At 38.9% G+C, this 15,003-nt stretch overlaps 1 protein-coding gene across 3 annotated transcripts in view; it reads left to right on the top strand.

Moving 5' to 3' along the window:
* Window positions 1-15,003, top strand: part of LOC126263156 (uncharacterized) — a 163,080-nt gene that overhangs the window by 8,785 nt on the left and 139,292 nt on the right. For all 3 annotated transcript variants that reach the window (XM_049960192.1, XM_049960191.1, XM_049960190.1), the window contains exon 2: window positions 9,712-9,878. In XM_049960192.1, the coding sequence (XP_049816149.1) occupies window positions 9,767-9,878 (112 nt within the window). In that variant the 5' untranslated portion in view covers window positions 9,712-9,766. The remainder of the gene's footprint in view (window positions 1-9,711; window positions 9,879-15,003) is intronic.

Raw genomic sequence — 15,003 nt, 5'->3', positions numbered from 1 at the left:
TTATCTGTTGAGAACAAGCTTTTAGTATTTTGCTGGAAATGCCATCAATTCCATGTGAGTTTTTGCTTTTAAGCAAGTTTATTATTTTCCTAATTTCAGAGGGAGAAGTGGGTGAGATTTCAATTGTATCAAATTGCATAGGTATGGCCTCTTCCATTAACAGCCTAGCATCGTCTAATGATCACCTGGATCCTACTATATCCACAACATTTAGAAAATGATTATTAAAAATATTTTCAACTTCTGACCTTTTGTTCGTAAAGTTTTCATTCAATTTGATGGTAATACTGTCTTCCTGTGTACTTGGTTGACCTGTTTCTCTTTTAATAATATTCCAAATTGTTTTAATTTTATTATCAGAGTTGCTGATTTGAGACATGATACACATACTTCTGGATTTTTTAATAACTTTTCTTAATATAACACAGTAGTTTTTATAATGTTTGATAGTTTCTGGGTCACTACTCTTTCTTGCTGTTAGATACATTTCCATTTTCCGGTTACAAGATATTTTTATACCCTTAGTAAGCCATGGTTTGTTACAAGGTTTCTTGCGAGTATATTTAACTATTTTCTTGGGGAAGCAGTTTTCAAATGCATTTACAAAAATGTTATGAAAGAAATTATATTTTAAATTGGCATCAGGTTCACGGTACACCTCATCCCAGTCTAACTGCTGTAGGCTTTCCCTGAAATTTGCAATTGTTAAATCATTGCTGAATGTACTACTTTGGAGGACTGTTTAGTATTGCTGAATGGAGCTGTGTCATATATTGTAACTAGCTGTGCACCATGATCAGAGACCATTCTCAACAGGCTGAGCATTTATCTGGTTAAACTTATCTTGGTCTATAAAGAAATTATCTATCAGTGAGCTGCTATCCTTTACCACCCGAGTAGGAAAATCAATAACGGGTTTCAAACTGAAAGAACCGAGTAATACTTCAGGGTCATTTTTCCTATTACCCTCTTTCAGAGAATCTACATTGAAGTCCCCACAGATAATAATTTGCTTCCCCCTGTCTTACAGATAGCACAACAAGGAGTCCAAATTTTTCAGAAATAGATGAAAATTTCCTGATGGGGACCTATATACAGTTACAATTATAAATGTGCCTTTATTTAATTTAAGCTCATGGGCACATGCTTCTATATGTTTCTCTACACAAAACTTTTTTGTTTCTACACTTTTTGCACAATGATAACTTTTGAAATATATGGCAACTCCTCCTTTCTCCATATTTTCTCTTATTACATGTACAGAGAGCTTATATCCACTTACATTTACCTTATCGATATCAGTAACAATGTGATGCTCAGACAGGCATAGTATATCTATTTCATCCTCAGCTTCTAAATCTTCTAAACAAACCAGAAGCTCATCTATTTTATTCTTTAAACTCCCAATATTTTGATGAAATATACTTACATTATTTTTAATTATACTTTTATGAGAACCTTTCCTTATTCTAACATTTGCAGTACTCTCCTGTTTGAGTTTCTCATTGTGCTTAGGCCTAGTTCCTATACCAGTGGTCACATGGTGTTCAGAGAGGCAGATTATGTCAACTGGGTTGGGTGACTAATTCATCAACGCAATTACCTAGGACTGAGATGCAACTTGGTGGAGATAAAATTTCTGGTGATTGGTGAAAATTTATAATTGACAGCTGTGATTGGTGATCCAATGTGCTAGAATTGTGCTGTTTAATTTCTTTCCTAAACTGAAGATTTGATTCAATCCTGACCTCTCGTAGAACTTGACATCTTTCTGTCTTACCTATCCTAAAAAAGGTGCTGCTCCAACACCTGTAACCACTGGTATTTTACCATTCATGGCAGTGCCTCCCCCCTTTAAATTTCCTGCTATTACCCCAACCAGTTTCCCCTTCCCTTTCCTGTTGAGATGTAGGCCGTGCCTGGTATAGTCCCACCTACTGAGAGAATCAACAGGAACCACACCAATATGAGCACCCGCACCCGACCCAAGCAGCCGTTCCAACTCCAGATTAACTCTCCCAACAGAAGAGTTCAAATGGGCCGGTCATGGCGTCTCAGGACAGGTACAAATTCAACATTGGTGTGTCTCGATGCCGACGCAATCTTTACCAAGTCACACTCTATACTGTACCCAGGATCTCTGTCGATGCTGTTCCCAGCGTTAAAAAAAGTAATGAAAATTTGACAAGTAGATTCACTGTAAGCATAAGAATATGCACCCCAACAGACACATGGCACATAGCTGCTCCTCAGTACCTGAGATGACCGACATGACTGTCTCCACGAAAGATCATGCGGTGCTAATAAAGCTCTTTTACAAGAATGACTGTGGACCAGTAGGCCTGCAGAAGTTCCAGACACTGAGTGGTATTAAAAAAAGGCATTGGTCCGATGTCTTACAAGCATCTGGTGAAAATTATTACAAAATTTGTAAAGACAGGTTCTTTTGAAGTGCAATATGGCAGAGAGAGGAAAGCAGTTGATCCAACATCTGTCGAAGATGTGGCCACAAAATTGCAGGAGGGGTGGAGCAGTCGTGTACAAACATGCAATACATTGCCTGAATGTTGGACGAGCCTACGCACTTGGTGCATGAAATCCTATGAAGCATCCTGCATCGCTATCCATACAAAATAATCCATATTCAGGAGTTGCTTCCTGCTGACCTGCCACCAGGGCAGATGTTTGCTCTGGAATTTCTTACTTTCATGGAAATGGGCAATGAATGACCATGGAATATTCTGTAGACAGATGAAGTCCATTTCCATCTCTAAGAAAATGTCAACACACAGAATGGAAAAATATGGGCAATGGAAAATCCGTACACACTTCAACAGATACCATTTCACTCCGCAGAGGTGACTTTGGTCCAGGCTGACGGCGTCATTTGTCATAGGGCCATATTTTTTCAAGGAGATGAGTCCGCAGGTCCTGTTACTTGTACTATCACTGGCAAATACGATGGGAGTCTTTTGCGCACCAGTGTTATTCGAACTCTTCAACAACATGGATGTGTAGGTAGGACCACTTTTATGCAAGATGGTGCTCTGCCTCACATTGCACGACCAGTGAAATGGCTGCTGGAGAGGCATTTCAGAAATGCTAGAATTATCAACCATTATTTCGCTACAGCCTGGTCATCCAAATCACTTGATCTTAATACTATGAGTGTTCTGACTGTGGGATTATCTGAAACATGTGTTCAGTGCTCCAATTATGAATCTAGCTGAGTTGAAGGCAATCACTGTGCAATGCATCCTGAACATTGCCCTCAAGACACTTGAATCTGTTGTGGAATGTGCTGTCTCTTTGATTTCAACTTGGGGCAGAAAACTGTGAACAGCATATTGAACAAGTCTTGCCATCAGTTTCACGACTATTAGAGACTGGCATCATTTTGCTTTTTGTGTAATTTTGGCCCCAGGACAATTAAAAACTGATTTTTCCCATCTGATGTGGTGCAACCTTGCAGCGGTGGATGAGCTTATCTAACAAACAGTGCCACAACTGTTGACTGCCAAACTTACAGAGTCATGCGCATTGAACAGTGTGGATGGTGTAATGCTCAACTCAAATCATAGCCGTCGCACTGTGATTCATCTGTCATTTGTAACTGACCCCACTTAGATCAAGACACTTACAGTACTGTCTATTGGGAAATGTTTTATAAAAATTTTTTGTTCTATTATGTCAGTAATATGCTGTTCAAATTTGACGTAATTCTGACCAGTGGTTCTCTCCCTACAGCATTTTGAAACTGGAACTTTAATTATGAACACCCTGTAATTGGATATTTCCACCCAATAATATCTTATAGAATAATTTTCTGGGGTAACTCATCATTTAGTAAGAAAGTACTGACAGCACAAAAGTGAGCAGTAAGAATAATATGTGGTGTTCAGCCATATACATCATGTAGGTACCTCTTCAAGGATCTAGGTATTTTAACTGTGCCATTGAAATACATATATTTGCAAATGAAATTCATCATAAATAACCCATCAAAATCTGTGAAGCACAGTGATGTCCATAAGTACAAAGCTAGAGGGAAAAATGACCTTTAAAGCTGTCCGTGGTTCAGAAAGGAGTTCAATATACAGCAAGAAATTTTGTGATCATTTGCCCAATAACATAAAATGTCAAGGAAAAAAATTTAAGGGTAGTAGTTGCAGGAGTAAGACTAAAAATAATAATGTTTTCATTAATGTTAACAGAATCATGTGTACATAACCTGTAAACTGACTCATTCCACATGATTTCCATAAAGGAATCGTTACATTTAACATGTAACTAACTTCCCACCAAGAACAGCTTGTTGAATTCTGTCTGCTAGGAAGTCCTGAATCAACTCATAAATCTTGTCTGTACTTGCTGATACTGTATTTGTTGACCAATTGATCAAGTGATGCTGCAACAAATGCCTTGTGGGTGTAAGTAAGAAAACTGCATCAAACTGGGTGCAACTGTCTACAGTACTCTAGATCTATTAGTCAGAGTGATATAACACAGTCTAGGTGTACTGCCCAAGGGGAACACAGTGACTGTTTTAGTAACAGATTCTTTTATTGTATGTCAGCCCCACGCCACACAAATAGTTTCATTACTGACTTGATTTCTGAGCAAGTCATCCTCAGATGTTTTATTTAAAAAGAAACGAGAAGGAAGAAAGTGAAATACTAAGAAACTAAATGACAAATCAAGTTAATTTTTATACAGACTTGTCTACATTGATATAGAGGAATGTTTAAGAGTTGTCGACTTTGACCGCTGACATAGGAAATGGGCGATAAAAACGCCGTAAACAATATGGTGACTATAACGTGATGTTTCCGATTTTTTTCAAACAGGCTAAGCTACAGATCAGTCTGTCTCAACAGTTAGGTTTTTTTTTCAGTATTACGCTCATTGTCTTCACCAACTCTCAGCCAAACTTTTACCTTCCAAAGTAACCTATGCCTCGGGATAAAGTACAGATCAATGTGTGTCTACAACTAGTTTTTTTTTCTTTACTTTCAGTGGCTTTGCCACCTAACAAAAAGAAACTGAATATATGTACCAAAAGGTGACATGACAACAGCCATTAACATTACATCAATGACCAAAGCCAATGAGTTGTATCAAAAATTCCGCTTCACCCAAATGCATTACATAGTAACACATCAACTGAACAGACCTGGAGAATGGTCCACAGTGAGGACATATATCTACCGTGATTGTTGCAACTAAAGGTTGCAGTTAACTACCCAGGTAAGACTGGGGTCTAACAGACAGTTACATCAAGAGTTTTAAATGCTGGTACAACAAGTGCCATCACCACAGCATTGGGCAGGTGCCACATAGCCTGGCCCACCAGAGGGATCAGTCATAATATCATAGACACAGCGGAAAGGCAGAGCTGCTGTGGCATTGGTGACCTGATTGCTTCATGTCCGAGCAGTGGTTCTGTTGCTGTTTACACAATGGGAACCGTTACCTTGGCAAAATAGGAATGAGCTAAGACCATATAAAAAATACTCATTTTTAGACAGAAGTATACAGTCTGGCAGCCACCGGTTCCAAGGATGGACCTGTGCCGGTTTACGTGCCTGCATGGTCAACTAGCCACCACCTCTGGACTCGGGCACTTCTAGCTGTGACACTACTGTTAGCACTGAGTTTGATGCTACTAACTTAGCGCCCTCCGACTGGTGCACCATCTGCAGGCCGAATTCAGCTGCTGCCAGTCTCCTACACTGGTGGTATATAGTTCGAGCCCTGGACCATGTGGCTGCCATTGTCTGTGCAGATAAACTCCTTGCTGTTTGCTTCCATTCATGTTGGAGGTGTCGCTGGCAGCATTGTTTCACCAGCCAAGTGATGCAGTAAGCTGCCAGTGAGAATAGACCACTTGTTGGCCACAGCACCTTTCGTCAGCATTGCCTTGGTAGCATTGGCTTCTCCGAGTGTCATTGCGACTGTTTTAGTTTTAATGATGCTGCATTATAACAAAAGTTGGATGACAGCAAGGCCTCCACTGATACATCACCCAGGGTGGTGCACTGCTGGCTTCTGACAACCCAGCTCCACTACACTCATAGAGACCAACCAACCCCGGCTTCTACATTTGGTAATTTGGTGACAAAAGTGTTCGCTGCCACTTCTACGTTGGCAGTCATAACTAACAATGCAACATGCAGTATGTTGAGTGCATTGGTTTTTGACTGCAATAGTTATGGAGTGCCAATGGGTTTTTACCAGGTGTCTGCGTGTGCACTATGGGGAAAGTAAACTCAAACATTTCTTAGAAAAGTAGAATGTTTGTTAGTTTGTGCCTTTGGAATGGTTGATGTATTTTGGTTTGAGCAGGGGATATGGCTCACTGTGTTTAAATATGTAAATCTATAGTAATGAGTAGCCACTCAGACAGATGGTTACATTATAATAAGTGTTACATTAGTAGGACTTTTAAGGTCTCCCTTGTTCTTCTGTTTTGTTGTCTGTTGCATTTTGTGTAATTGTTAGAGGCTCAACCATGTCACTTTCAATACTACAGGAGGCTACCCTGGGGAAAATGTGGTAAATTTTAGCAGTGGAAGTAAATGTGTTACAAGCAGACAGTGCAGCACAGCAGAGAAAGTAAAAGTTGGGACAGAAAAGAAGTTAGCTTTGCACAGTTTAGTTATGTACGACTGTGAAAGGGCTGAGCAGGAAAAGAACTTATCTTGGTGTGAAAGGGTTATGCCAGAGAAAGCAGAGAAAATATGACAAGAATCTGACAGTTGGTGGGTTAAAAATGCCTATGATATTTCTCCAGCAGCATATTAGCTTTTTGCCAGAATGTCAGAGATTAAAAGAGTCATACTTGTGTGGAAGCAGAAAGTACGGATAAAGAAGTAAGTTTAAGTGGAGCAAAAGTACAGGAGTTGTGGAATTAAAGGAAATAATGTAGAATTACTGGTCCCAATATCTTGTCAAAAATGCGGGGTCTGAGTTAGCTTTTGTGCCAGATGAAGTATGTATGTGCTGTACTGAAGTAAATGTGAGAGTAGCAACATGGGTGATATTGATTTAGGTGCAGTAATATCTATGCCATTGGGTGATAATGGTTGTTGTTTAGCAGCCATAGAGCCTGGGCCAAATGTACAGGGAAGTATGTGTGCCAATGATTTTTATGTGCAGGGTGTCACTGAAGATGGTAATTTTGCTGTAGATACTGCAAAGGAAGCACACGAAGTTATTGATAATGTTAGTTATATTGTGAAGGTTGTGAATAATGAAGTAATGCAGGCACATTTATTTCTGTAGGACTCAGATTCATTGCCATCTGTGATGGCAGTGCCTACTTAGAAGGGAGGATAGACAAAGAGAAGAAAGAGGAAAATGCCTCTAATGATTGGGCTGGCAAGACTGAATCCTTTCAGGAATGTGTGCCTGAGGATCAGAATAAAGATGATGATACTTGCAATGGTGTAGGAACTGACAGTACGAAAAAGCTTCGTGTAATTGTTCTACAGCAGTGAGGAGTGAAACTCGGACAGATTGTCTTTCAGGTAGAGGAGACTGCTGCAAATGATATATTTTTCCAAGGTTCTGTTAGCATGGGGGTAGAATTGGCTAAACTGTGCACAACATCATTAAGATTCAGTTCACATGATAAAGTGCTGTAGGGCACAGGGAGGTTTGTTTTGGTGAGCAAAGGCATAAGAAGGCATGGCACTGCAAGAAGTGGTCAATCTGTAACTGGTATTAAAGTAAGGAAACTAACTGGATTTTTCAACCAGTATATTGTGAGCAGTAGTATCATATGTAATGTTGTGAGAGCATAGTTTTAAGAATGTGTTTTCTGAGAAAATGTAAAGGAAACTTTTATTACAAAGACAAAGTTCCAGATGATGTACCATATCATAAAACAAGAAGGAATGTCAGACATAGGAACAATCGAATGAAGAGAATTTGTTAATGTTATTGTACTAATGATTCTATGGAATTGTGTCCATGCGTGAAAATGAGAGAATGTCAGTAAGCTAATCTCAGAAAATACCATTTAAATTAAGAAAACAGCTGGCAACATTATAATTTTAGCTGGATTAAGTAATGGAAAAACTGAATGTACTGTACAAAATTATCAGCTTGTTAGATATATGTTAAGACTTCACAGAATTGCCGTGAGCTGGGATCCAGGGTGGGCCAAATTTTATAAAACCGTGAGGAGCATTGTGTGACAACTCTTTATGTGGTATGGCTAAATAAAATAAAGGCGCATGCATGGTTAATGCAAGAGCCTCGTGGAAGGTAGACTGAACAGGTGAAGTTACATCAGGAGCAGTATGCTGATACAAGCACTGTCCTGTGCCATTAAGCAGGTATTGTATAGCTTGGCCCATCTGTGGTACTAGTTGTAATATCACTGATGCAGAAGAAAGGCAGTGCTGCTGTACTGCTGGTAACCTGATTGCTTCACATCTGAGCTGTTGCTCTGTTACGACCTCTCCGATGCCAGTGCCTTGGCAAAATGGATGAGCCAAGCCTGTATAAATACTACACATTTCTAGTATGACGTCTGACAGCCACCAGCTCGGAGGGGGAGCGGGCTACACCACTGTAGAAATCCGTGTGGCTCAACTAACCACCACCTCTGGACTCTGCTGCTGTTAGCTGTGGCCCTGCTGTTCTTGCTGAGTCTGATGCTGCTGACTTAATGGCCACCAACCAGTGGGCCACCTGCAGGCCCAAGTTATGCACCTAGTCTGCCAGAAGCTGCCCTTGACAACAGGCTATTTGCTGACTGCACCATCTTCTTGCCACCCATGTACGGCTTTTGTCTTGGGGATATCAGCTTCTCCAAGCATCGACATGATTGATGTAGTGTTACTGTCAATAAATGGATATTTTAACAATGCTGTTTTCATGACAAAATGTCAGATGACAACCAGTCCTTCACTCGCTGCTCCACTGCTATGTGACCCAGGTTGGTGAACTACTGGCTTCTTGACGTCTGACAACGCAGTTCCAGAAGGCCAACCACTCCTTACCTCTGCATGTTTTGCAGTGAAAACTGACACATTTTTATTCGAGGAGAATGTACAAAATAAAAGAATCTTATATTTGTTCACAGAATATTCCATTATTTGAGTGGCAGACGTATGATGAGGCTAGTGTTCATCATTCAGTTATCTGCATCTTCTGAAACAGTTAATTCATAGTTTGAAGATACGGTAATGAGATTCTCTAACCATTCCTTATGATGGATACTAATGCCATTGGTACATCCTTCAGTTTTATGGATGACAGTGCTCAACCCTAACAACCCAGTTTGTGAAAGATACCCTACAGTACAGAGTGAGTGTATGACTCAAATATCATGGTTTACATGCTCTTTTGAACTTGACTTCTATTGAATACACACTACTAAGTATCCCAGAGAAAAGATGACAGTTAAGTTACCACTTTATCTGACAGTTCTGCATTAGAGATTGCTCTCTTGAGAAATGACAGAAATGTTGATAGTCTCTTTATTTCCTTGAGCCATGTAAGTGAGAGTTATATAATTTACAATATGTTATATTGCACCTGAAGCTGCAACAACCTATGTATGATGTTGATGTGAACCATAATTATTTATTCAGTTGATCTATTAGCTAGTAGTTGTGGCCAGTTACACTTTATTCTTGCCATGGTAACTTAAATAATTCAAAGAAGGATCTGTGGTTAACCGTAATATAATTCACACAGAATTTGCTCTGAATGAGAGGAAGATGCAGTTGAAGAAGAAACATATTATTACTGGATGGACATAATGGAGTGGACACCATTAATGCATGCTGCTAGAAATGGTGAAGTGGAAACAGTTCAGAAACTCTTGAAATCTAAAGAAAAAATTCATTTAAAAAATATGATGGGTAAGAGTTCCTATTTTATTTATTTTTCAAGTTTAAATATGATTCCTCAAAAACTATTGTCGCTGTATCATAACATTTGTGTATTAAGTTTTAATAATACTGCTGTTATGATTCCGTGATTCACTAATTATCACTGTGTATCAGTGTTGTTACATTTTTGTTGTGGTGGTGGTTGTATCAGCTATATACCATTAACTGTCACTGTAGATTTACAATCAGGCAAATTGTCCATGCTGTATTGTAACAAACAATTCAGCTTTCTATTGCAATAACTACATTATAAAAGAGCTTTAGTCAAAATCTTTAGATGGTTGTGCTGTGTTAATTGGTTCCAAAGAGGAATAATCTGGTTTGGGAGTTATCTGGAGGAAATGTAGTTATGAAAACATCTCTGCTTGCAAATTGTTCTGACCAATGCTCTTGAAGCATAGTTGTTTATTAGTAAGTCTTAACCTCTACTGTTAGGACCACTTTCACAGAGAAGATATTTTAGAAGAGATATAAATGTTTGTGTCATTGTTAATTGAAATTCATCCTTGTTGTGGCATGTCATCCCGGCTGCAGTGGAAATGTTTTGGCAAGAATAATTTTAAATTTCATATTCCAGCAATATTAAGTTGTTCCATTGATTCATGACAAGGCTTTATTTTGCAAATTTGTAAGTGTATGATGTGATAAACTGCATCACTGCCATTTTTCACTTGGTAATACAGATTTCCCTTCTTTGCTCTTCATTTCAAGTGTGTATGGGTACACAGTATGGAATCAGAAGGGTGCTGCTTTCTCCTCCATTGGCAAGTGTACTGCTGAGAGATGCTGTTGACTGGAAATCATTGTATTTTCTCATGTATGCATTCCCTGGCAGAGTGCTTGAACAATCCTAGCTGGACTGTCTGTCTGTTGACACATACGAAAGCACTCTGGTGGACATTCTGGAGGACACTGGACTACTTCATATGGACACCTGTAGGGACCAACGTTCGAATTCTGTGTTCAGCAGAACCAGTATGTTATGACAAGCCATGTGTTGAGATTGCAGTTTAATGATTATATCTATGACCTCAATAACTTCAAAGATTTAAAAGCACACTTGTTGCTCTTTTTCATTGCTCAGTTGTTTGTTATTTTTTCTGATTTACTAAAATCAACTAACAGTTTTAACATTTTGTGAGTGTTATTTAAGTGTGAGAAACTGAAAATTTGTCATGTTATTTGCCCTGTTTGTTTTAAAATGAAATTTGTAATAAAATACCTGGGCACAAGTAAACTCTTATGTAAAAGTTTTTCGAGATGGCAACTGAAGTGGAAAAATGTTGAGTTCAATTATTCGATGGAACAGATTTCAACAGCTGGAAATTTAGAATGGAAACTCTTCTCAAGGAACTGGTAGCTTTACCATTTGTACAAGTGAATTATCTCATCACAAAAGTTGAAATTATGGATGGAGAGGGGGACATGCAGCGTGTCACAAAGGAAACACAATTAGCTGAACAAGATCAGAAATGTAAGTCATCTTATTCAACGCATTGCCAGTTGTCTCTTGGAATATGCAAAAGATAATATAACCTCGTTTGATTTATGGACATCTCTGTGCAATATGTTTGAGAGAAAACGAATTGCTAGTCAACTTTTATTGAGAAAATGATTGTTAACTGTAAAATTTAATGCAACAAATGACGTGCTAGTTAATCACTTTCTAAAGTTTGATAAATTGAGTCAAGATTTATGTTTCACTGGAGCAACTGCCGAAGAAATCAACATCTTGTGCCATCTACTTTAAACAGTGCCTATGAAATACAATGTAGTGGTCACTGCAGTCAAAACGCTCTCAATGAAAGAGCTGATGCTGAAGTCAAATCAGAGGGGAGTCGTCGGGAAAAACGGTAATGATACACCCTGTCCTACAGCTTTCTAGACTCAACAATATAAAAAATTTTTATCAGACACCAGTAAAACAAGAAATCAACAAGAAACTTTGGGAATTCCTTCAACTTTACTTGTCATCATTCGGAACACCTGGTCACAAAAGGGCTAACTGAAGGGTTGAGTTACCAAACAAGATTGCAGGAACCAGCAACTCATGGCTAATGTCAAAGAGGAAGATGGTTTTTATTTTGCACTGTCAACTGAAGAACAATCAGTGAACAACATAAATTGCCTTTGCAAATAGGAATGAATGTCAGCTATATGTTTTAAATTTTTGCGAAGTAAAACCTCGTCAGCTGCTTCAACTGAAACTACTGTGAATCTGTGGCACAGCAGATTAGGCCACTTGAGTTACGATGGCATTAAATGCCTCCGATCACAAGTTGATGGTATGGAACTGTACACTTCAATAGTCCCCACGGAACATTCTCAAATTGTGTAGAAGGAAAAGAATCACAGCTGAGTTGATTGTCCGAGACTTGTGTGGGCCAGTCTCACTGGAACTGTTCAATGGAAAGAAGTATATGCTTATGTTCATTGGCAACTTTACACATTTCACAGTGGCATACACATTGGAATTGAAGTCTGAGGTAACTCGCTACCTGAAGATGTTTCATGCCATGGCTAAGCTAATTTCACTTTGAAGATCAGCAAATTAAGTGTGTATACGCCCCGGGACAACTGGGAAAAACCCAAATTTTTTTAGAATGCCAGGAATTTTTCAGTGCTTTAGTTTTCAGTTAATTTTTTGTAATTTTGACTGGTGACATAGTATTACTGTTTCCCACTACTGGAGAATAGTACTGCAAAAGTAGTACATAAGTGAGGAAAAAAACCTCCATTTATAACAGAAAAACACAGTGCACACACAAGCATCTGCCAAAGGCTTTAGGACGAAGACTGTGCAATAATTCATACTGCAAGTGCAAACAAAGTTGACACTCGGTGCAGTGGCTGATGGGAGCAACCATAAAGTCACTTCCCATTTACAGCCACTCCCATCACACAAATATAAACAGCAAACTACTTCCGACGAGCATGACATCAGAATTGTGTGCATTAGGTTTGTTTGAGCACTTTCCAGCGGGCTCACACGCATGCGCAGTTGAGACGCATATGAGCAATACCTTCTCCTCCTCCTGGCTGCTTGAACTGTGGGTTTTAATGAATTTGCTGTTTCCTCTTCGTTTCAAGTTCTCACATCAAATAAAACAAAATGGATTTCTGTGGGCGGGAGTTATCAAGTGAAGTAAAATACATTCATATAATTATGGAAGTTTAAAATATGTTATTAGTTTCAGTTTTCTGATTTTATTTTATTTCCACATTTTTGGCTGTCAAGCTTTACGCACCTTGAAGAACAGTGAAGTTGTTTTTGTCGGTTTGCTAAAAAAATTTGGCTTTTATTAATATTTTCGCTGAGGCAGTCAATTTATTTGAAACAAAGTGTTTCAGTCCACTTTATTGGCTAGTTTCAACTGTTCACTGAATTTCAAGCCCACGTTTTTGTATTCTGGTATGTATGGCGTTACAATCGTTTGAAACTTAACACTTAGAGGATCAGCCATTTATAAGAATTTGGAGCCCAGAAGACCAGACATTTTTATTCATTACTTAATACTTTACTGGCACATTTGTGTGATGTAGCTTAAAGTGCAACACAAGCAAAAAATGACCAATATTATATGTAAAAGTGTAGCTCTTCTTGTAGCCACACTGTGTATGTTAATTTAAACCCTTAACTTTTCCGGTTTGTGTGTTTGCGCTACTTAAGTGTTGTTGCTATTGGCTGACTAAATCACATGGTGTAAGCTCCGAACATCTGCTGTCATTGGTTGGCAAGATAACATGACGTGAGCTGTGATTGGCCTTCAACACCACATAGCAATCTCTATTTCGGTGCTTCGGAAACTAATGTGCTGTTTTTGGTGGAATTCAAATTTATACTTTTGTAATACCAAAATATGCAGTGTACATGTTGCTGAACATCAAAGGTCTTTCCGAAACATTTTTTTTTTGCTGGGTTTCGTTTACTAAAGTGCCGGAAAATTCTACACCAGTATATAAAACATTAACCTTTCAAAGGATTGACAAGTTTTGCAGTCCCTAGGGAAAGTATACTGTCGCTTAACACAGAAAAAGTGTATTTTTAATCAGGAAATCAGGGAAAAGTCCAGGAATTTTTTTCTTTGTCCGCGATACACACTGAAGTTGCACTGTGACAGTGGTCATGAATACATGTCAAACAAGTTGAAGTAATTTTTTGCATAACAAGAAGTACAATTTGAGTTTACAATCAGATACATGCCTCAGCAAAGTGGCGTCTTGGAGCAAATGAACAGAACTCATTGAGAAAGCTCGTTCTTTGATACTTCAATGAAAATTAAGTAAGATGTTCTGGTCAGAAGCTGTTCGTACTGCTGTATACCTAGTTAATGGAAGACCTACTGCCTCCTTAGGGTTCGTGCAGTTTTGTGGTACAACACGAATCCTAACTTGAGTAAACTTCAAAGTGTTTGGATGTATTGCTTGTCTACTGGTACCAAAAAAAATGAGAAAGGGGAAGTCTGTCAAGTCCTTGAAGTGCTACTTCACTGGCTACTGTCCTAATAGCTACAGACTTCGGTGTCCAGATAGGGTGTATACAACCTGGGGGGGGGGGGGGAATTTTTTCATCCGGGAGAAAACCAAAATTTTTTAGAATTCCGGGAATTTTTCATTGTTTTAGTATTCAGTTAAATTTTTGTAATTTTGACTGGTAAGAATCGATACTCTAACAAAGGATATTACTGTATCCCGCTACTGAAAAATAATACTGAAACAATAAAACATGAATGAGGAGGGGGGGGGGAACGAAAATAAAACATAAACTGCAAAGGAAATGTGCCATATACAACAAAACATAGTGCTCCTACAAGCATCTGCCAACAGCAAAATGTATGAAAGGCTTTCGGAAAACTATGCAATGCTTCATAACAACAAATTACCTCCGATGAGCGTGACGTCACAACTGTATACATTAGATTCGTTTCAGCAGTTAAGAGCGGGATCATGCGCATGCGCAGTTGAGTCATGTACGAGTAGTACCTCTCCTGCTTCTGGCTACAGAAATGTGGCTGTTGGCAGTGTAAGCAGTCGCAGCAAGCAGCTAGATGCAACTGGAAAAAATTTACTGCCGCACCCAAGCTGCCAGATTCAC

The sequence above is a fragment of the Schistocerca nitens genome, chromosome 6 (assembly GCF_023898315.1).
Source record: "Schistocerca nitens isolate TAMUIC-IGC-003100 chromosome 6, iqSchNite1.1, whole genome shotgun sequence".
In the NCBI taxonomy this organism is placed as follows: domain Eukaryota; kingdom Metazoa; phylum Arthropoda; class Insecta; order Orthoptera; family Acrididae; genus Schistocerca; species Schistocerca nitens.
Note: the sequence above shows the minus strand (reverse complement) of the source record. Positions and strands in the feature narration are given on the sequence as shown.